Source organism: Megalops cyprinoides, chromosome 6 (genome assembly GCF_013368585.1).
Source record: "Megalops cyprinoides isolate fMegCyp1 chromosome 6, fMegCyp1.pri, whole genome shotgun sequence".
Classification (NCBI taxonomy): Eukaryota; Metazoa; Chordata; class Actinopteri; order Elopiformes; family Megalopidae; genus Megalops; species Megalops cyprinoides.
Genome location: NC_050588.1, coordinates 39191516 through 39213804, shown reverse-complemented (window position 1 = coordinate 39213804; position 22289 = coordinate 39191516). Strand labels below are relative to the sequence as shown.

The 22289-nt window shown below is 46.5% G+C and overlaps 2 protein-coding genes across 3 annotated transcripts in view; both read right to left on the bottom strand.

The window, feature by feature from the left end:
• kcnab2a (potassium voltage-gated channel, shaker-related subfamily, beta member 2 a) overlaps window positions 1-222 on the bottom strand; it is a 61220-nt gene extending 60998 nt beyond the window's left edge. For both annotated transcript variants that reach the window (XM_036531609.1, XM_036531610.1), the window contains exon 1: window positions 131-222. The gene's annotated coding sequence lies outside the window, so the exon portion shown is untranslated. The remainder of the gene's footprint in view (window positions 1-130) is intronic.
• A 1001-nt stretch (window positions 223-1223) lies between these two features.
• park7 (parkinson protein 7) lies at window positions 1224-7258 on the bottom strand. The gene is made up of 6 exons (XM_036531624.1): window positions 7067-7258; window positions 6077-6178; window positions 5770-5829; window positions 5238-5307; window positions 2410-2496; window positions 1224-1768 (listed from the first exon to the last, which is right to left on the bottom strand). Exons 1-6 carry the CDS (start codon window positions 7154-7156, stop codon window positions 1608-1610), a joined length of 570 nt encoding a protein of 189 aa, XP_036387517.1. The 5' UTR covers window positions 7157-7258; the 3' UTR covers window positions 1224-1607.
• Between the last annotated feature and the right edge of the window lie 15031 nt (window positions 7259-22289).

The window sequence follows — 22289 nt, the reverse complement described above, 5'->3', positions numbered from 1 at the left end:
GCATGCTTCTGCCGCAAACGATGTGCCATCTGCACAGGTACTGCTGACTAAAAATGTCATAATTGAGCATGCAAGTTAGCTTGTGAGCTACAGATTGATATCGTTATTGCACATGAGGCGGCCCCCTTACCTGTGGTGCGTCCTCTCAAAAACGCCAAATCCCGGCGACTTTCTGTAACCCCAGCAACGGGACTTCCCGATGCACGCCGCGCCAGCTCCTCCTCTTATCCTTACCGCTTCGACATTTGACACCCTCGCCACGCGCTGCGGTAGATACCCCGCCCTTTCGCCGCGAAAAATGCTCTCATTGGGTAATACCGTGATAACGCTCCCAACAAGGTCGATCACTCCATTGGTTATCTTTGCTGTCACTCCTTCCGTTCGTCTGGATATGGGCGTAACTGATTTAACGGTTCGCGGTCAAAAGTAGTGATCCGATTGGTCTAAAACATTGTCAATTTCACAATGTAGCTCTTCATTGGCCGTTTCAAAATGGGTTTTTTTTTTGCCGCATTTCAGCCCGAGGCCGACTGTGAGAGACAGCCCTTGCTACTGTGGCAACAGTAGGCCTGCAATCGTATAAAGTCAGTACTGCAAAATGGCCAAGGTTGCGTTTTTCGCCTTCTTTGAGGCACATTTAACGTGTCTGGTAAAGGTTTCCGCTCGTGACTGGATGCACCCAGTTACGGTTCTTAATTTTAAGGATGCGTCTGAGAAGAAGCCCATTAATTCATTATTTTTTATAAATTAAGTGATTATTTCGAAATTCATACAATTAGACTGTAGTTCAAACACAAGGCTACTTATGTGAAGGGCAGTTCTGTCTGAGCAGTGGACCCCAGTGTAATTAAAGTAAAACATTAGGAACTACTGCAATGATTGGCCCGGCTTACTTGGTTGGGCATTAGATTGGAAGGGCAAATCTTTCCTCTAAACAGAGAGAGTGAAAGTAATATAACTGCATATTGCCAACATTGAGGCCATACAGTATGGAAAAGTAACTACAAGTTCATGGCCAAACATTCACTAATCTCAAAATTATAATAAGTCTAAGATGATCAAGATTACTTGTGTATTATTACCTGTGTATTATTATTATTATTACCTATAGATTACTTGTGCTGTGCATAACATTCCATATACAGCGCTGGAATTAAAACACGTGTGAGATGTACCCATGAGAGCTAGACAGCAGGGGCAGGGAATGGAGATGAAACAGGCAGTTGACAAGTTTTCTCACATTTATTAACTGATTAACTGTTTGTCAGCATTTCTAAGTGCAAATTCCACTGAACATATCAAGTCTCGTTAATCCAAACCAGTGAAATCCTTGCTGTTTGAAGTGCACACTGATTTTAGGACAGATGGAATATTTTGGGGAACTTTAAACTTCTCACCAGGTCTAGTGATAACATGACAATAAGTGCAATAAGAGGGAGACCAGAGCTTAGCCACTTTAGCAAAGCATGTCATGTGACACCTTCAGTCTATTCTACCCTTTCACTAAGCACAGCAAAAAGACTCCCCCTCTGTGTTCTCCTGTGTAACACAGCGTGCAGTCTGGGGTAGGCGTGGCTGCGGGGGAGTCAGAGGTTGTGGCCCCAGGCTCAGTCTTTCAGGATGAGTGGAGCTTTGACCTGGGCAGCGACCTCTGCCCCCATCAGCTCCTCCACGATGGTCAGGGCGAACTCAAAGCTGGTCCCAGGCCCGCGGCTGGTGATGATGTGTCCGTCTTTCTGCACCCGAGCCTCAGTGTACTTATAGTGATCTGCACGGAACACGATACCAACCCATTACCACAGCACTGTCTCTGAAACCCTCCCTGTCCCCGCGCTCAGTCAAACCTGAGCAGAGCTACACTCAGCCCTGGTGGTTTACTGCAAGCACACAGACACCCACATGAAAGGCTACATAAACAACCTGGATCAGCCTGAAAGCAGGGGGACAGCACAGAGCTAACGGCAATGAGCCAAATCTAGATTTGGTGAACCAACATCCCAGCTTCGGTTTGGTGAACACAAACTATGCCAGTGTTCATACAATGTGTATACATCTAACACCACCCTCTATACACACAGCACAGTCCTGCTTGCATACCCTAATGCAGGTAGAGCACTTAACCTACAGCGCCACCTGCTGGCCGGCATACAGAAGCAATGATACCAGTCACTTGCTCATTGATCGCACAGTATGTGTGAATATGTGTGCTTCTATTCCTGTAAGTCCCCACATGCTGACCCCTCAAGTGATACAAACAGCCGATTTTCAAAAAAGGTAAGCATTAATTGACAGTCACTGAAAAGTGACCACCATCCCAATCAGAACACTGTTATAGATCAAGCTCTCCATGTGCGTGGGAATAACTGAGTGCTGATTGGCTGAGGCCAGAAGCCCAGCGAATCGCGTTACCTCCATTCATCATCTTGTCCTTGGCACCAGGGTGGGTGGTGACTGTGCTGCCAAAGCCGATGCCATGGGCCAGCAGGGCCGTCGGGCCTGGAATGCACATTAGAGAGTCATAAAGTACACACAGCACTGACCTGAGAACAGCCACTCCCTGCTCCACACCATCAAATACTCACAGCACTGACCTGAGAACAGCCACTCCCAGCTCCACACCATCAAATACTCACAGCACTGACCTGAGAACAGCCACTCCCTGCTCCACACCATCAAATACTCACAGCACTGACCTGAGAACAGCCACTCCCAGCTCCACACCATCAATACTCACAGCACTGACCTGAGATTAAACAGCACTGTGGCATTAACGATTTCAACACTATACATAATTTAAATGATACCTTAATAACACCATCTACCGGTGTTTGGCAAAGCAGGCCCAGATGCACTTAACCCTGATTAAAATGAGAATTAAAGTGTGGCCAGGCTGATGCCAGGACAGCACCACCACAAACCACAGCCGCTGTAGAGCATGCCAATAGGTAGCAGACGCGGCTTGCTGTATTTAAAAACAAACGGATGAGAGATTAAAACACTGCGGAGGCCCTTCCGCATTAACAGGGAGACAGCAGCATCGCCGCTCCCCTGAAAGATCATAAACTCATCGTTCATAAATATAGATCATTCAGATATTGACTGCACTTCCTGGCACAGCTCCTGAGCAGTCCACAGATCTCCCTCTCCCTGCGGAGGCGCCGGCCCGCCCGTCTGTATGTCTGTCTGCACCCTGCCCGAGTCCTCAGGGTTGAGGCAGGGCGGGGCACACTGTTGGCTCCGCAGGGGAGGACAGAGAGACAGAGAGAAGGGAACAGGGCACCCCACTCTGCTGACTGCTCAGTTACATGACCCTGCCACCCTCACGCACTGTACTAACACTGTCTGGAGTGCGGGGGGGGTGGAGAGAAAAGCAGGTGACACTAGTCTGTAGATGGCAGGCCTGATGTTCAACAGCCTGCCAGCCACTATGATTCAAGTGACACCTAACCACTATAAGCTAGGTATTCACAGCACAGTCTAGGGATTAACATCTTTAATTTTGATGGTGTTTTAAAATGATCGGCAGCTCCCCCTAACCACTGAACATTACCACTCCTATGAACGCCTAAATATTTCAGTGTTTATATTGGATGCTGTGGGTGAAACATGCTCACAGTAAAATCGGAGTGTGAAGGTCCCTGTCTGGGAACACACACAGACCCAACACAACAGTGTCCCGCTAGCACACAGCAGGCGCGTCGCCATGGGAACCCACCCCTCCCTGGGTTGGGCTGGATGTCCTTCGCTGGGTTTTGCACTGGCTACCATCCTGTGCTCTCCTCCATCCTGTGCTCTCCTCCAGCATGAGAGAGGCCACATGTAGGCTTCCACGGCACATTACAGCGCACTGAACCCCAGGCCAGGGCGCCTGGTTCCACTGCTCACATGTGCAGAGGAAATAATCCATTTCATTTTACCATTTGATGTCAAAATTCAGTTTTTGTCATTTAAAATTCTCATGCCCGTCATTGAGATTTCTGATCAAACTCCCGATTAAATTCACTAAGGTGGTTTAAATAAATCTGGATTAGTTCGAATTATCTGGCTTAAACTGGTCAGACTCCAGCAAAGTTTGCTTCACAAGATCTGCTTAGGACTATGATCAAGCTAATTCAAGCCTGGCTTATTAAATCAAGCTCAGTGCACAAAACATGTCAACTTTTTAAAACGCACATTACATACAGATCACCAAGAGGTGAAGAAAGCAAATAGGAGGGAAAGGATGGGTAGACTAAACTTCTAGGCTGGCACAGCATTACATTTAAATAGAGATGCAGGGAATTCATGCAAAAAAACAGTGGTGTCTGAATGACAGGGTATAGGAGATGAGTCCATCAGAATGCAGAGATATACACTGTATATCCAGCAAGTCATGCAATTTAGCACTGCCGCTGTTCAGTCATATTCCTAGAATTGCTCTACTGTAATTTCAGGAAACAACAGTGATGCACATTGATTGCAAATGACTGGAATGTTTGTCGATGCCACCATAACAGGAAGTACCTTCATTATGGTACAAGAGGGAAACGCACTGGCCCTGCAACATCCTGCAGATCCTGGCAATCCTGCACACTTCTGCCGCAGTAAATACGCTGCGGGACATTTTTTTTTGGATATGCTACACACAGCTGCACACACACAGCACACCGATTTCCTGACTCATGTTAGGATGAGCAGTTATCCAGTTAAACTGATTCGGTATTAACGTGACTATAGCACAAAAACAAGGGGAGGAAACTTTAAACTGAAAGCAGTCTGGGGGGAGGCAGGTGATTTACAGGGCTCTTTACTGTACATGAATCATCAACGCAACGGCCATTTTTAACCATGAAGGCAGCAAAGCTTTACAGTGACCTTTACAGTGGCCTGTATCTCACATTACAAGGCAGTGAGGTCATCCACCTCCCAGCCAGACATGACCAACCCCTATTTCAAATGAAAGAGGTTGCTCAGTCATGCACTAACTGTACATAAATGACAGAAAAATGTATGGTAAATGCTGACAACTAACTAAATAGCTACACAATAACAAGTTAGCTGGCTAGCCGGCTAGCTAGTTCATGTACAAGATAGCAACAAATACCCCTGCAGTTTTTGTTCATGGTGACCACTAGCTGGCGAGTTTAAACTCAAGATGCGCAAACAGCAGCTAGTGAAAGTGGGTTTGCGCTGAAACTGAGGAGTGCCTGGTGTGTGTGTGTGTGTGTGTGTGCGTGTTGGAGCTGAGTGATCAGTACCTGCACAGATAGCTGCGATCAGTCCCTTCCTGCCCTCCTGGTCCTTCAGCACCTCCTTCACAGCGGGGGACTGCAGACAGACAGAAACAGCACAGAAACGCTGACACAGGCACCTTCAGAAGCCATGTTCGTTTGTGGATTTTCTTCAGTTTTCTTCACATGGTAGAAAGTCCTGAAGCAGCTGACACTGAAGAAACTTCCATTGCTAAACGCCAGCCTCACACTTCCATTCCTACCTGCACATTTGTTTAAATCGATGCAGAGATAGAGGAACAGCATCCGTCAACAGTAAAAAGTCATAACAGTGCAATAAACAATGTACTCCAACACAGCTGAAAGGGGGACGGAATCCACTAAGAGTAGCATTTGACTTGCGTTTGACTTGAATTCTAGAAGCAAACCATCTTACGCATGCTGAAATTGGTTTGCTCAAAACATACTGCTGGTTACGAGACCCACAGGTGATCCTTTCAGCTGTGATTCGGAATGCAATGTGTAACTTGCTACTGAGAGAGACAGCACCAGACCTCACCTCACACAGGTTCTGTGCTCCCAAAGCTCCTCCTGGTAACATCACCACATCATAGGGGCCCTAGGAACCAGACAACACAATGTTCTCACCATAGAGGACCACACCGGGGGAACTGCTGTGAGTGTTACAGCCGTTACTCAAACAGGTAAACTCTGTCTGGACACCACAGGTGAGAGCCGAGATGAAAGCAGATGCACTCTTTACTGGTTTGATAGGCAAGATGAACTCTGGCATGTTTAAACGCTTACTGGGTTGCACCTGCACACCCGTCGCCCGTCTGTGGGATCAGATGCAGCTGAGCTCTGACCTGTTTTCTGGCGTCTTCCAGGCTTGAGTCCGGGCAGATCATGACGTCACGGCTGCACTGCACTGGTTCCTTCCCCGTCAATCCTGCCACCGTCACAGCGATCTGCAGGAGCGTGGCCATGACGTCATCATGGGTATTGTTACCATCACCATCAGCAGTAACTCCGTGTTTAACTGACTGTATGAGGGGAAAGTCCCCGACACACCTATATTTTCACAGCTCTTTAGTGTACGTGAATCGTTAGTGCACTGACCATTTCACCCGTGGAGGCAGCAAACTTTGACATTTGTAATGGCCTGTATCTCAAGTTACAAACGGCGAGCTTTCCCTGCTAGACGGGGTCAAGAGCTACTTCAAATGGAAAGATTTCTCATTCACGCACTAACATAAAGACATGGCAATTCGTTTAAAGCTAAAACTGAATCACGTATGCATGTTTCTGTGGAAGATGATTTAGCTCGTATTATTGTTCAGTGTCAGCAAAGACGTGAGTGCAGCGGTGTTGCAGCACAACCGGCTAACGCTAGAGGCTACCTGATGAAACATTCAAGCATGAAGCAGCAAGTTAACTTGATGACTGTCTAGTTAACTTACACATATATTTACAGACGTGTAACTGTAAATCACTGTCAGAAGCATGACCATCTGGCCTAATTTTAATGTATGTGCGATGAGTAGAAAGTCACGCTGTTACCTAAAAGTCTTCAGTCTAAGACAGAAACTCGCAACACTGATTTTGCAACAAACACAAAGAATTATGAATTAGCTACCGATTTATTCAGTTCCATTGTGTTATAATCTTTTATTTTGCGACTTTTTACGTTAATTATAGCTATACTGTCGTTAGCTACATTGCATGCATCCAGGAAGATAGCATGCATGCAGATTTCAAGATAGCTAGCTAGTTAGCCATGCAGCCAGCTAGCTGACTGAATCGGGTTAGCTTCTGGACTACGGCAACATGTGCAACATCGAATGCATCAGACGCACCCCAGCCCTGCGCATGACGTCCACCGGGATCACCGTCTCCATCTCCTCTGCGCCTTTAGACAGAATCACCAACGCGCGTTTGCCAGCCATGATCGCGGGAGGAGTACGAGCTGCGCAGCTTTAGCCGGGCCTGGCGATGAGAGCAGAGTCGGTCCTGCACTGTCAGGTTTCCAACTCAGGCCGGGACTTCGATCGCACACACGCCCCCTAAATAACTACGGCAACCCTGTATGGACAAACGATGCAAAAAGAGTTACCCATCTCCGTTCATTTCGTCTTTGACAGCTAGTACCTTTCTGATAAGGCTTCATTCATCCGTTTTGATATTATCCTGTGTTGTATATTATTTCTACAGTTTCATTATTCATATTTCACTTAATTACGATTTTTCAAAATAGTATAATCAAAGCGTCGAAATTAAAGTACTGTTTGTTCACAGTGTTTGATTGTCAATATGTGCACCACCAGGGGGCGGTATGGACACATTAATCCCAGAGCCTGATTAATGCCACAACTACTAAAGAACTATGGCCCTCGTTAATTGTACGAACATACGGCATCTTAGATTAAATAATCAATTTATCTAATTACTATAATCTTGTTAAAATAAGATTATTATATACCAAGCAATGATCTTAAAATTGCATACTTTCAGCAAAGTCGAGGTCAAACCAGTTACATTTGAAATGAATAAGTGAGGAAACAAAACCTGATTAATGCAGACGGTGCAACAGTATTCCCTAAACTCTTACATTTAACTAAAACGTGCACGTTTAGAGGGATTTATTTTCTTTTGATTTTTTATTTCTTTTTGGCATTTTATGAAACAAAGTATGTCTGATTTGGACTATTGCCTGCAACAACCCAGTGATTAAACAAAGAATGTGTCTGCTGGAGTCAGCATGTTTCTTGAGGGCCTGCACGTGGATCCATAAAAGTGGGAATTATTGCACACGTATGCCAGATTCCCTCACTGTACAGCACAGTAATTTCAGATTTTTATTTCTTTTTTTACTTCTCTTTATAAGGCACCTATTTTGAGCATGTGATCACACTGAGGGAACACTTTTTAAAACCAGGTAACCTGGGAAACCCCTGACTAAGGCTCTGAAACCCTGATAATGCAGATTCACCCACTGAACCATCTGTGCACCCCTGCAGACTTAACTGAATCATGGCAGCACCCTCCTTAAAAAAATTACCTCTTTCAAGATTCTGTTCTCAAGAGACCTGTGCCACTTTGAGCCGATTCATCCAGCTCTTCCAGTGCCATGCAGTCCACACAGAAAGCAGGTTTTGGGCTGGAGAGAGAAGTGCTCACGCCAGACTAGCTGCTGGAGGAGGGGGTCTCCACAGACTGGAGCTGGAGCCCTTTCAGCGCACATGCTCCTGGGCTTTAAAGACTCAACCTTACACCCACCTGATGACAGCTGTGTGCTAAACGGAGACCGGTATGCAAGGACCACCACTGTTTGCACAAGGGAGCATTGATTTTGATCCATTTGTACCTTTCCCTAACCAGCCACATTCAGTCATACAAACTGAATTTCAGTGAGGGGGTGGCCACCACATGCTGTTTGAGCAGGTGAAACAGCCACTTCTGATCACTCAGTCTTTCCGCACACAGTGCCTCAGTCTGTAACCAGGTGCACTGTCAGGCCTGACACAAAACTAAAACGTGTGCTTATAAGACATGACAGAAAAAAAATAGGTAGAAAATGCTGCACATAGTTTTAGAAGAGGAGAACTGTGTATAAACTGTATGTAGGAAATAGAAAATGATTCAGATATTCTTCTAGCTTATCTTTCGAGGAAAAATTCGTCAAACTGCAGACACACTGGCAAAAATCTATGTTCACTGGACTCCAGTGAAGATGAACATGTCATATTTCAACATATGTGTATCGGATGTCGTGGGACTCCAGGGTGTTGAAAGGATGTGGGGGGTGTGGGTGGTCTGCTTCCAGTTAGCGGTCCGAGAGGCGGGCTGTCAGAGGGGCCGGAGGGGCCAGTCTACCGCGCTGCCTCTTTCTGATACGAACGCCAGTCGACACCTCCGGGATTCCTCGCAGCGCCCCAGAGCCGAGGGCCGCTAATTTAAACAAGATTTTACACTCAGAAACAACAAGGCGAAGAAACCACAGCAAGGCATGATGTGAACAAGTGTCAGACACTTTGATCTCCACTTGGCAGAACTACAGAACGTTTCTTTTAATTATTATTCAGTTATCTTTCTTCTTGGCTGGTGTGATTCCGCGTACAGTGTCAGCTGGCAGATGGTGATCGTTCTGATGCGTTTTTGGAACCGAACGTCCCTGAGCATTCCACTCTGAGCCGCGTGGCTTATTACCATTTCCCCCACGCACCCCCGATCCCCCCCGTACTGCCCCCTTCCTCCCCAGAGGGTGGGGCTGGTGCAGAGGCGGCTTTATCTAGCCTGAAACAGAGGTCTGCTCGGAGCCCCGAAGGCCTTCCAGAACGTGCCCACCAAGGATTCCGTAACGCACTGTCTTTAAACGGAGCGCGCATAGGCGCGAGACGTCAGAGAATTCCGCAAATTGCTGTTTCTCAGCCGGTAATCCTGTTACCGCTGGTGTGAATGTGAGATGCTGTAAACATGAAAATATAGCATTTCTTTCCAGCAAGTCGGCGCGCAAGGGCCCCTGCGACACGGAGATACACGATGGGCTGCCTGCCCCGGTTACACACGGGCTAGACTGTCACGCCGCTTTGTGGGTACGGGAAGAGATTAAAGCCTTTTAAATGTTTCCAAAAATAAAACGAAACTATTTCTTTGTTGCGCTTGCAAAGCTTTGATAAAGTTGGACGTGTTAACCACAAATTCTTCAACTGTAACTCCTCTCAGACTCCGCTGCCAGTCTCCTGCTTCAGTACTTAAGAAAGGCGCTGGACCGCTGTAAGACCGCGGCACAGAGACGGGCTTCTGCGTGTTTCCCTGCGAGTGGCTCTATGGCTTAATCCTGTGCCTCTCTCAGTAAATGATACACGCAGTGTGAACAGAATGAGCAAGAAGCTTGTAATCACGATCTCATATTGTAGAATAACCTCACACACGCACTTTTATAACTGCAGGAGACCGTATGACAGCTTCCTTAGGAAAAGTCCGCTCAGATCAGACACAATGAGAGCTTGCAGGCTGAGGATCGAACCCTCTCGCAGCAGGTCCTCCAAGTAGCCACAAGATGGCGCTAGCTGGATAAAATATCTGTTCGGGACTGGAACAGGTTAGTTTCTCGTGGGTATATGGTCAATAATGTTGGTATTTAGCAACGCGCAACAACTTTAACAACTTCAGCAGGAGGGACATCATCAGCCACGGCAACATTTTTAAATGACAGCATTCAGCCATGTGATGTTCCATTATTACTGAATGGTTATTTTTCGCTGGCTGTTGGCAGCCTCTCCCTGCACGTGAAACCTTGTTTGGGACAGGAGCTGGCATCATCTAGGGTCCTCACCCCTCATAGTCGCCTGTCCCTCCAATGATTCATCCGCTTCCTATGAAGAGAGGGGGACCCTGGATGATATAGCCCAGGGCTGCTGATGCAGATTACTGGCCATTGCTGGCTAATGACACAACCAAGACTCAAACTTGCAACGTGGTGGCTCTAGGGCTCAGTCTGTACCCAGACCAAGCTCCTTAACCAACTGAACCACCTGGGAGCCCCATATTGCATTATTACGAGGGTAATAGGGTAATAATAGGGTTATAATATATCTCAGCAATGACTCCAAACCAGAGAGAGAGAAACACATTCATCACATAACCCAAATGTGTATCAGTCTTCTTCTCTCTTCCGGTAGAAGGATAACAACATCATTCAACAAAAAGCAGCATTTTTTAAGAATTGTAAGTCCCCCAGGGACAGAGTTTCTGCTTGGACACAGCATTCAAAACTGATCATTTTAAGAGTGTCTATGGGTCTGGGAAAGGAAAATAGTGACATCACAAGAGGAGCGAGGTTATGTTCTGCTCCCAGCAGCCCCTTTGCCCCCCCCCACCCCACCCCCACCGCTGTCCCAGGTCTGCCACAGGTCCCTGTGTTGGGACAGCGACACAGGGTGGAACAGACATGTGATACGCCACCTCTCACACAAACAGAAGTCACCCTTCACACGGGAGCCGTCTTTCAGCATATTTTCCAAAACCTAACATTTGGATCAGGTTGTGCATGGGGTAATATCCTCACCCGCTGCTGACATATGTTGCCAATCAGCCCCCACCCCCAGCCCCCAGCCCCCCTCCCAAACCTCCTTCCTTCTCTGACTGAGATTTACAGCCTCAGAATCCCTGCCTTTCGGTTTCAGAGAGGGGTCTGTGGTTCGGTCTGTGCTTATTCTGTGACCTCTTTGGTTCTGTCACACCTAAGCAGATTCGCATCACTGCCCGGGTCCAGTTCACCTGGCCGTCTGCGTCACTGATTGGCTAAGTTCACGTTTCCATTCATACCTGACCATGTGGAAAAGGCCTCTGTGACCGCCATCCATTCGCCAGGGGAGACAGCAGTCCCTCCCCCTCTCTGGAGTGAGGTGAATGAATCAAACAGGAAAGCGTGTAAAATGTGTAGCAGATACCACGCACCTATTACAAATCTACTTAAGAAGCAAAAACATGAAATCCGTCAGATATATATCAGCATGTCCTTATGAAGAAGTAATGCGTGGCAATACATGCTAAATATGTAATCCAATATTTAGAGATAAAATGCCTTCCTCTTATGAAAATCACATCTGTACAGGAAGAGCTGGCTTTTAAAAGTTCCACACGAACGAATAAAATGGTGTTTACATTTAAACAAGGTTTTTTGCATACTTAATTGAGAAATGTTCTTTGTTAAAAGTTTCAAAAATTGAAGAAATTGTAGTTGAACGAATAAGTGTTTTATGCAATCCTTTATTAAAGAAAAGGAAAATAATAAGATCCACATGAATTACTTCAGTATCACCATGCAAATGGCTAGTGCAGTCTTCAACGCAGTGCCACAGTCAATAATTTTATCAAACTATCAAACAAAATATTTAAAAATATTTAATTGATTTAAGAATACTGTTTTGAGTGTTTTTTAGTGATGCGTTCTCTACAAATGCATCCCTCTGTCTGTGTTCATTCTCCTGCTCCTGCCCGTAGGGCCCAATGTGCTCTTACAGCTGCCTGAGCCACTGAGGAGCCACATTCCAGCCTTTATGGTCACTATACATGGATGATTCTCCTGTCGATATTTTTCATAAGCAGGGTGAACTATATCTTTAAGCTGTGCCACAACATACTTAGTATTTTCGAAACTACATGAATACACTCCTCTATTCATTTTGAGAAATAGTAATGTTTAATATTAAATAACAAAATAAAATAACATTGTACTGAGATAACAGACAACAGTAGATGAGAGTTTTAAGTTTCTGAGAGGGTGGTGTGGAGTTCCTTGTACATTTATACACATTTATGTACACTTATTTCAAGTGTTTATAACTAAAATATATTTGGTATCCCACTGATTATTACAGGAAATGCTTTATTAACTGAAGTGGTTGTTGTCTGGATTTCAGACAGCACTGGACACAGTGTGTACCTTTACACTTCGCAGACAGAGAGGAGAGCGAGAGCATATGACCGAATGTGTTGGAGGAAGGCAGGGACACAATGTTTAAAGGGGTTGGTGTAACAGTGCTTCTTTCACAGGAGATAGGAAAACTTTCCACTGTAGTGCACTAAACTGGTTAAGGACCAGGTTCAATTAGATTAGGAATAATACCCAGAATGCTTTTCCTCTTAATTGAGCAAAAAAAAAAAAAAAAAAAAAACCTCTGGATGTGAAAACCTAAGCCCCAGGCCTCCATACCCTTTCTTTCTGTCTCACGCACACGCACACGCAAACGCACACACACGCTTTTAAGAATCATATGAGTTAATATGTAAGCACAAACAAATATATAATCACTTATTAAAACTGAGAAATTCATCCATCCCCACCCAGCTATAAGCGTTTTTCTCTCCATCTATTAATTCTTTACCCTTTTACAGGGGGAAGTTACAGATCTTGCTTGCCATTATAAGGGTCTCAGTGTATGAAGCTTTCAAAGAATTATCCCTCAGCAAACAGTGAAACAGGCATGACAACATCTCAGGAAAGCAAAATGGGAAAAAGACAGTGTATGAGAAGGCTGTTATAGGTGGGGAATTTTTCCCAGGCTTCAAGTATCATTTCTCATTATCCGCAATTATGTACATATGTGCCACACGCATCTGAATTAAAGATCTTTTAAACTGTTTTCAAATTTCAAATTTGCACTTTAAAAAGAGAGGCAACATTCTTCCAATTTGAAATTTGAAACGCACCATCAACTGTTTTACGCAGATAAGGCTGGGAGTATGTGTGATTCACCAGGGTGAAATAAAACCTTGACAGACTCTCCTTCTCTTCTCCAGCACAGTGGGAGAGAGCAGCAAAAAAGGAAACCTTTGATTCCGAGCCTTTAATATCTGCCTCCATGTGACATCAGAAAAGGTGACATTTTCGTTGCACCATCGAAACCCAACGGCAAGCGTGACGCTGCGAAAATCAATTACCCATGCGTAGCGTTAGGATCAGGATGCTAACCATGTACAGGCCAAGACCAGGCCTCCCCTCTGCCCAGATCCATAGGAAGATCCTCTGTCTTATCCCTGGAAAAATACCATTATAACAATAATAACAGTAATAATAATAAACATTTTCCAATAAAAGAGAGGAGAGGAAATCTCAAGAGAAGCTCAGGAACTTCAGATTGCCTCCTTGTTGATATCGGACTGATTCAGGCAGAGCTGTAGTTTTAATGCAGTGAGTTTCTCAACAGCAAGTAGCAGCGCTACACGCTGCTGAAAATAAGCTGTGAGCAAAACTTCAGCACCAGAGATTTGATTTCTTATAATTAAGTCTGGCTCTCAGTCACTGTGAGGGTAATGGTATAACAGGCAATGCTGAGGAACGGGGAAAAAATGCCTCCCCTAATTGTGTGTGACTGAAATAGAGCCCTTTCAAGGAGAGCATACACAAGCTGTCATGTGAGACGGGGCAGGAAGAGCTTTGAATGAATGTAAGCGGAGACAGTGCAAGATTCATAACATTCCCACCACAGGACCAAGTGGCTGCAGCAAGAGTCGGGGTATATTCATGCAATGAAACGCATGCTCCTCAATTTGTTCTGTCACTGGCAGATTTCCATCAAAGGGTTAAAGGTTTTCACAGACTGTGGCTTATTTAGGCAGAAGGAATTCTTGATAATTAACCTCTTAGAGCTGCCGCCACAAAATTAGATAACTTAGAGCACACAGCCATCGTATAAATGCCAGAGACGGTGCACTGCGCTCCAAGGAAGAGGCTAATGACTGCTCATGGAGTTTGACACGACAGGCCAGAGCTGGGCATGCCGTCCAGAGCCTCTGAAGAATCACACTGATTCAGTTTGTTTAAATTTAAACGGATATTCCGCTCTGTTAAATGGGATGAAAATTGATGTTTCACCAATTGACCAGTGTGGATGTGCCCTCTCTAACCCTCACTTCCTGAGCCGGCCACAGGGGGCACATGTGGGGCAGTGTTCGGGGGGCGTGAGGAGAAAGCTACAGGAGCTTAATCAGGGCCCCACAGAGAAGCGCTCACCACCAAATTAACTGCTAACCTAGAGTTTCCCTCTCTTGCCCCCCCACCTTCATACACATGCACACACAAACACACGCACAAACACACGCACACACGCGCACACACACACATGCACACACACAAACACACACACAAACACAAACACACACGCACACACACACACACGCATACACACACGCACACACACACATGCACACACACAAACACACACACAAACACAAACACACACGCACACACACACACACGCATACACACACGCACACACACACACAAACAAAAACACATACACACACACGCACACACACACACAAACACACACGCACACACAGAGGAACACTCGCCGTTAGCACCACCCTCAGAGTGATACTTCCTAACTCAGTGATACAGAGTAATTGTCACCCTTGGCTCTTCCTCACAAATAACAGCTCATCCTTAGTACAACACATAGAAGTGTTTACTTTCTATCTCCCCAGTAGGGAAATGCGCACCTTCTTCTGGGGGGGGGGGGGGGGGGGGGGGTGCAGGAGAGCAGCGGTATCAGCACTGTGACGAATCTGGTGGCCACCCCAGCCTTGTCTGCCTCATTTCCATGTGTATGGTATCACACAGATGTCAGCGCTCTGAGCTCGGAGGATCTGAGGTGGAGATCCTGAGGAATAATCTCACCCCATTAACAGAGGGTAAACTGCACGGTGCGGAGGTAACTCACTCAGGTTCTACACTTGGCGGTAATCTGACAGTTTTATTCAGCCTGGATGTGCAAATGTGAAATCAATGCTGCATCCATGTCATTGTCGGTCTGAGTGATTTTCAGTTGCTTATACATGGAGAGAACAGCTCAGACATCCCTGGCTAAGGGAGGGGGAGGGGGTACCCTGGAACATCCTGGACAGAACGGAATCTTCAGTCATGTGCTGCCCTCAGGCCTGGAGTGACCTCAGCAATTATTTCATTGTTTAAATTATTTCTGTTCAGCTGTTTCAATATTGCTTTTCTGAAGTATAGATCAAGCGAATGGAAACTGTCTGCTGTTTTTTGTCCTTTTCTCCACCCACTGTGGTGAAGTTGGAGTCAGTCGGAGGATCGTTGTCATCCAAGCAAATCCTAATGAATCCTGACAAATCACAAGGTGGCTGGGAACAGTGAGATGAGGAAACCCAGGCTGACCTACTCACGCCTACTCTCAACAGAACAAAGCCAATTCCATCCTCTGCTATAGACTCACAGTCTTTGTTGTTAGAATACATGACCGGTTTCAGACCCGGGCCACACGGCTCGGCCTGCACTCAAGACAAGTGCCAGGCAGACTGAGCCACTCAGGAGCCCTTTTAAGACTGATCACTGAGGTGATCCCTCCGCTGCCGGCAGACAGGTGTTGTCGATCCCTCACCCGAGACGCAGACGCACACTGTCATCAGACGAGCCGCAGAGGGGGTGTATGCAGGGGGCTGTTTGGCCCAAGTTGTTTTTATTAGCACAGATCAGGCCCGAAGTTCCATTATGGAGACCCCGCCTCCCTCTCAGACACACAGACTTCCCACTAAACCCCCAACCCCCCCCGGTCCCCCAGCTAACCCCCTGTGGTGCTGTATGAAAATACAAGCTCTAGAGGATGTGAGCTACCTCTCTTCCTCTCTCCCTCTCCCTCTCTCTTTCTGTCTCTCTCTCTCTCTCTTCCTCTCTCTCTTTCAGTGGACTCAAGCTCTGCCTCTCAAAACACAGCCCCTTTTGCACTGGAATTCTGCAATTTCCTTTAGCTCCTAAATCCGGCACGTTTCAAGACGACGAGACCTGCACCCGTTTTCAGTGAAAACAAGCCTGGTAATGAGAAAGGGCAGGCCCAGCCTTCACCCTGCCGGGGCGTTAAGCTGTCAGCCTGCCACAGGTTCCAAACTCCCCCTCTCCCGCAAACGGGGGGGGCTACACACCCCTCCTCCTCTTCCATCTATACAAACACGCTGCATACCAGACCAGCAACCCCTAGTGGAGACACATTTCTTCACATTACTGGCATTTCTCAAACGCTCCCATCCAGAGTAACTTACACAGATCACAATTTTTTACATGTTATCCATTTATACAGCTGGATATTTACTGAGTTAATTCTGGTTTAAGTACCCTGCCCAAGGGTACAACAGCCGGGCCCAGCAGGGAATCGAACCGGCAACGTTTTGGTTACGAGTCCTGCTCCTTACCACTATGCTATACCGCGAACCCCAGTGGCACATCAATGTGCCTTACATCTACATACACTACACATGAGACCTGAGTGTATGTGTGCTTGCTGCTTTACAGGTGAGGGACAGTTTGAAGTGTCAGGTTTCCCCTGACTGTGCACCCCTGCGGAATGTAAAGTAAAAATGGCCGTACAGACAGCCCTGCAGAAGGCCAGCAGCTGTAATGAGTGTGCTGGACATTCCCTGACCTGCTGCGACCTGCATGAAAACCCCTGGGTGTTTGAACAGCATAGAGCAGTGACACACTTCAGTCCCTCTCCTTAAGCAAGCTGCAGGGAATCACAGGAATGCCAAGTGGAATTTTGGCTGAAGGTTTTTATGATCCCCCCCCAGAAATTTCATTACCTGAGATGTCAGTGAAAGCATATGAGAGCTGTTTAAATTGCAGGGGCACTGAGTTTTGGACACAGGTGAGTGTAACTGATTCTCTCCACTCAGATGGGATGTCAGGCAGGTGTAATGAGAGGAGGAGAATGTGGTAGGAGATGTCGACACACATACAGCTGCTTGGCACAGAGTCAGGGATCTGGCTGATAGTATGGCCTAATGCAACGTTTCTCAATCCTCTCCTGGCGGCCCACTGTCCTGCGTATCCTCTATCTATCCTTGCTGCTTGATTAAATCAGGTGTGCTCAGCTAATCAAAAGTGCCACTGATGAGTTCAGTCAGGTAGGTAGAGCAAGGATAGACAGAAGATATGCAGGACAGTGGGCCGCCAGGAGTAGGATTGAGAAACACTGGCCTATTTGGCAGCCCTCGGAATGACTCTTGGTACATCTCTGCCTTTACCTAAAATATTCCTTGCACACATGTGTGTGTCTGAGTATGTCTGCATTTGCATATGAGTGTATCTGTGTGTGTGTGTGTGTGTGTGTTTGCATGTGAGTGCATGTGTATTAGTGTATTGTATCTGAGTGTGTATAAGTGTATTGTACATCTGTGTGTGTGAGTGTATTGTAATTGTGTGTATGTATCCGGGTTATTTAAAGCCTCATCCATTCCCCCGAGTGTGATGTGGAGGTTTTCCAGTGTCTGCACTGTTTGTCTGCTTTCTCCCACCATACCCCTGGGAACCGTCCGAAAAAACCTGCCAATTCATCAATGCTGATCTGATGCTGGAAATGACTCACTAACCAGGCTTGCAGCTGCAGGAAAATCAATTATTTGACCCCACTCCATTACACAGTCCGTTTAATAGACACCAGGTGAACCCCCCCGCCCTCCGCCCCCCTCCCGAAAACTCTGACGCTCACACGGTTCCTCAGGATGCCCATTCTGCAGCTGCTCCACACTCACTCGGGACCCGGGCTGCCAGGGGTGATCAAACCCGTGTCCACTGGGCCCCTCTCTGCACTCCCTATCACTCAGAGACTGCAATGAAATACAGCTATTAATTTACCCCCTAACCATGACAAAGAGGGATAGCGCGTAAAAGGCAGCTTGCCAGGGGATACAGGGTTGTTAAAAGGCCAGGGGTGAGAGGCTATAGCTGTCCTGTCATTTATCTGCTGTGCGCTTTGCTGTAGCTAAGACACCATGGGACCTGATGGGCAAGTCTGCAAGAGTCCTGCAGAAAGGACATCACCTTACATTATTGTCATTTAGCAGATGCTCTTATTCAGAGTGACCTACGTTCAGTTGGTTACAGTTTTATCCATTTATACAGCTGGATATTTACTGAGGTAACTGTGGGTTAAGCGCTTTGGCCAAGGGTACAGCAGCAGTGCCCCAGCAGGGAACCATACCAGCAACCTTTACGCCACACTGCTCTGTCCCTATGACTTTAACAGGATTATAATTTATCAGAAATACAATAAACAAATAGAATTATTCTTCTGGCACGACTATATTTTTCAATATTCAACTGGGAAAAAGTGAATTCTTTGGCTACTCTGGCATATAGCGGCTGTGCTGAATGCCTTCGCTTTGTAAGTGAAGCTTGCTGTGCTGGACTTTCACGCAGGCTCTCCCTGCCTGTCTCTCCTCTCTTATTGAGTTTGCAGGGTCCAATTTCCAGCCGGTGGGCGGGGTCCCGGCAGAGGTTGCAGAGGGCCTGGTAGGACATAATGGCTGTGGATGTGAGATCATTAGCCTTGCGGAGCCGGGAGTGGCCGGGCAGAGTGGGGGAGATGCCTGCCGAGCGCTCCACAGGGCTGCTGTGAGCACCCGGGCGGTGAGCACCCAGGCAGGGGGGTGGAGGCCCCGCCCTGTCATGTCACATTCGATTTTTGGAGGTGCTCTGTGGCAGGTTGGCATCATTAGTGACACTTTAACATGGTAATGAGCCCTTTTATTTATCTGCTGAGTGGCTTATGAATGCACAAGGAGCTGCTCTCCAGCTGTGCCCAGGATCAGGGGAGAGAGGCAGAGAGGCGGGGGGGGGGGATCAGCTGGGAGAGGGCCCAGGGTAGGGGGTCTGCAGGATGGGGGGTATTATGGATTGGGGCAGAAAGCAGAATTACTCCCCCCCATCTCCCATAAGCCTTGACCCGGCTACCTTACGGTGCTGAACTGAAACTGTATTTAAGCACTCGCTTCCTTCCCAGTCACTGATTTGCAGTGCTGACAGGCCAGACAGCTGCACTAAACGCATTACACAGTGGTACCCACACCCTCAGGGCAGAGGAGCACATTCAGATCCTCAGAGCTGTGTGGAGATGTGAGCATCACAGCGTTCATTAATCACTGCATTTTTCAGTGTTTAAACAGATAATCAGCATTCAGTGAGAGAGGAATTATAAGGGAAACCATGTGGAAAAAGCACAATTTAGTGTATTATTACCATGATGTAGGGATGTTTACAGGATCCTAAAACTATTGTGCATTTTGATGTACTTATTGAAGACCATTAGACATGACTGTCAGTCAGTGTAGAGAATCTGGGATTAAGTCCATTTTTAGAAATAAATCTCTCACCAGACACAAAATAAAGAAGATACTGGTAAACATTTGAATGGTTGCTATGGGCTGTCGCCTGGATTTGAGGGGAAGCCGTCAGAGCAGGACAGGCAGTAGATGAGAAGATGATCTGACCGTGAACCCTCACTCTGCAGTTCGTGTGCTCCCCAATCTCAGTTGCTGTGCCTCCAAACTCCAGATAGCTGGAGCAGAAGCTCTACCGGAGAGGTTGCTGTGCCCATCCTGTTTGAATTCAGAGCTGACAGACGAGGTTTTTCCCACAGTGAGGTTTTCTATAAGACCCCTCGTGATGGCCATTCGGCCTGCCCCACCAGGTTTTCCACACGGGAATAATAATGCTCCCTCCCTTTAATTTTCCCTCCAAAAAAGCTGAAGCTGAGAAATTCACCCGAACTTCGGATCTCACGCGCAAACCTTACCGTCTCAAGTTCAAAGCGCATCTGTATTCAGGAATAAAAAAACACTTCTGCTGATGAGCAGAATAGAGGTGTGAGAAATGCCGTGGGGGGGGGGTGGGGGGGTGTAACTCAGGAGCCGATATCTGTGGTTAGATATGATTCCCTCGATAAGGAGCTGTAATTTGTTTTTTAGAGATAACTCCAGGGGCCGCCAGGCTGAACAGCACTAATTTACCATTTGTTTTCTTCTCTCTTCTCTTTTTTCCACATTTTTATCTTGCCCATAGAAGGGTTTTTTTTTTTTTTTTTATCTCTGGTGATTTTCTCTCTTTTTCATGTGCCTGAACCAGAAGGTGAGATCACAGGCCTGCAGAAGGCAGAGTGGCATGTTCTAAAGCTACAGACTAAATACAAATATTTGAAAATGTATTTCACGCTCATTATGTCAGGTTTCATGGCCCGAGAGCAATCCTGAGCTGCTGCCGGGATGCCTTAATTTGTATAGAAATTGTAATCATTTGTTCATTTCAAGGTTAAAATTGCATTTTTTAATTTAAATTGTATCCTGTGTGATAGGCTATTATCTGGAGAAATTGTCTCCATGTATGGAGGTCTGTGCCCAGGTGTCACGCGTGTTAGAGGGCCACTTACATTCAGAGAGGATCTGCACGCGTCTCCTGAGAGACCAGCCAGGCCTCGGTCTGATATGTAACGCTGCTGCTGTCTCCATTCTGATACATTTCACTTATTAATATTAATTAGTCCGGAAGCTGATTTTTATATGTAAATCATAACAGGCTTTGCCATCTTCATCTCAATCTCTTAGATTTGCAACTTTTCTTTCTCATGTCCTGTTGTTCTGTGATCTGTGATGTGGCTGAGTGATGATAGGGGGAGGATTGTGTGTGTGTGTGTGTGTGTGTGTTTGTGTGTGTGTGTGTGTGTGTGTGTATTCACCCCTGGAGAGCTTGGTTTGGGAAGTGAGGGAGGGGACGGAAAAACTCAGAGACTCTAAGAGACATGTCTCAGCTGTGCCTGACTTGGACCCTAAACCAAAGCCAGTCCCAACCTCTACAGTCATGTGTGAGGGTCATGATTTTTGCATTGTGTGTCCATACCACACTTTATACCTGGCTGAACATCAGTGCTACTGATTTACTGCCAGTATTAGTACAATATTACTGAACTCGACATCAGTCCTATTATTAGAGATGAAATATGAATGTCATACACTAGTAATAAATCAAAAGTCAGGATGGCTTAGCAGGAAGAGAAAGGTGTGGGGGCAGCAGTGGCTGATGGGAAAAACACCACTGAGTACAAAGGGAAACAGCTTACCGTCGGGCAGTGGGTCCGAAGGGTGTGAGGACTGAATGAAGAGGAGCTGGATGGCTCCTCTCTCACATGCAGAGGATTATTCATCTCACTTGGCAACCGGACAGTGAGGGTTTGGACGACATGCTGCTTCATGTGAAAGTAAGAGAGAATTATAATCAATTACATTTTGCAATATAAAAGAACTGGGTCAAACAGAAATCCTCTGGAGCAGGAATAAAGCCAGGAGGGGGAAAAAAAGAAGGAAAGTGAAATGAGCAACATATGGAGGTAAAAGGGTGTAGATTCTCCTCTGTAAAGCTCTCACACTTACCGCTCCTGCTGTTAGCCCCTCCTGCTCTCCGTCTGTGTGTCGGCTGGTAGAACACAGACTCCACGCAGATCACACGGCGGGTACACACGATCTGTGCCCTGGAATAAAGGTGGGACTTTCAGGAGATTTCTGCACACCGAGCCCTCACAGTTCAGGCTGTGCTTTCAGCGCGTGGAGGTTTCACTACATCCTCTCTATGTGCGGCCGGTATAATTTCAGTGCAGTGAGTCTGTACTTTCAGTGAGCGTGATTTTCACCACAGTGAGGCTGTATCCCAGTGATTATAATTTTCACCACAGTGAGGCTGTATCTCAGTGATGATAATTTCCACCACAGTGAGGCTGTATCTCAGTGATTATA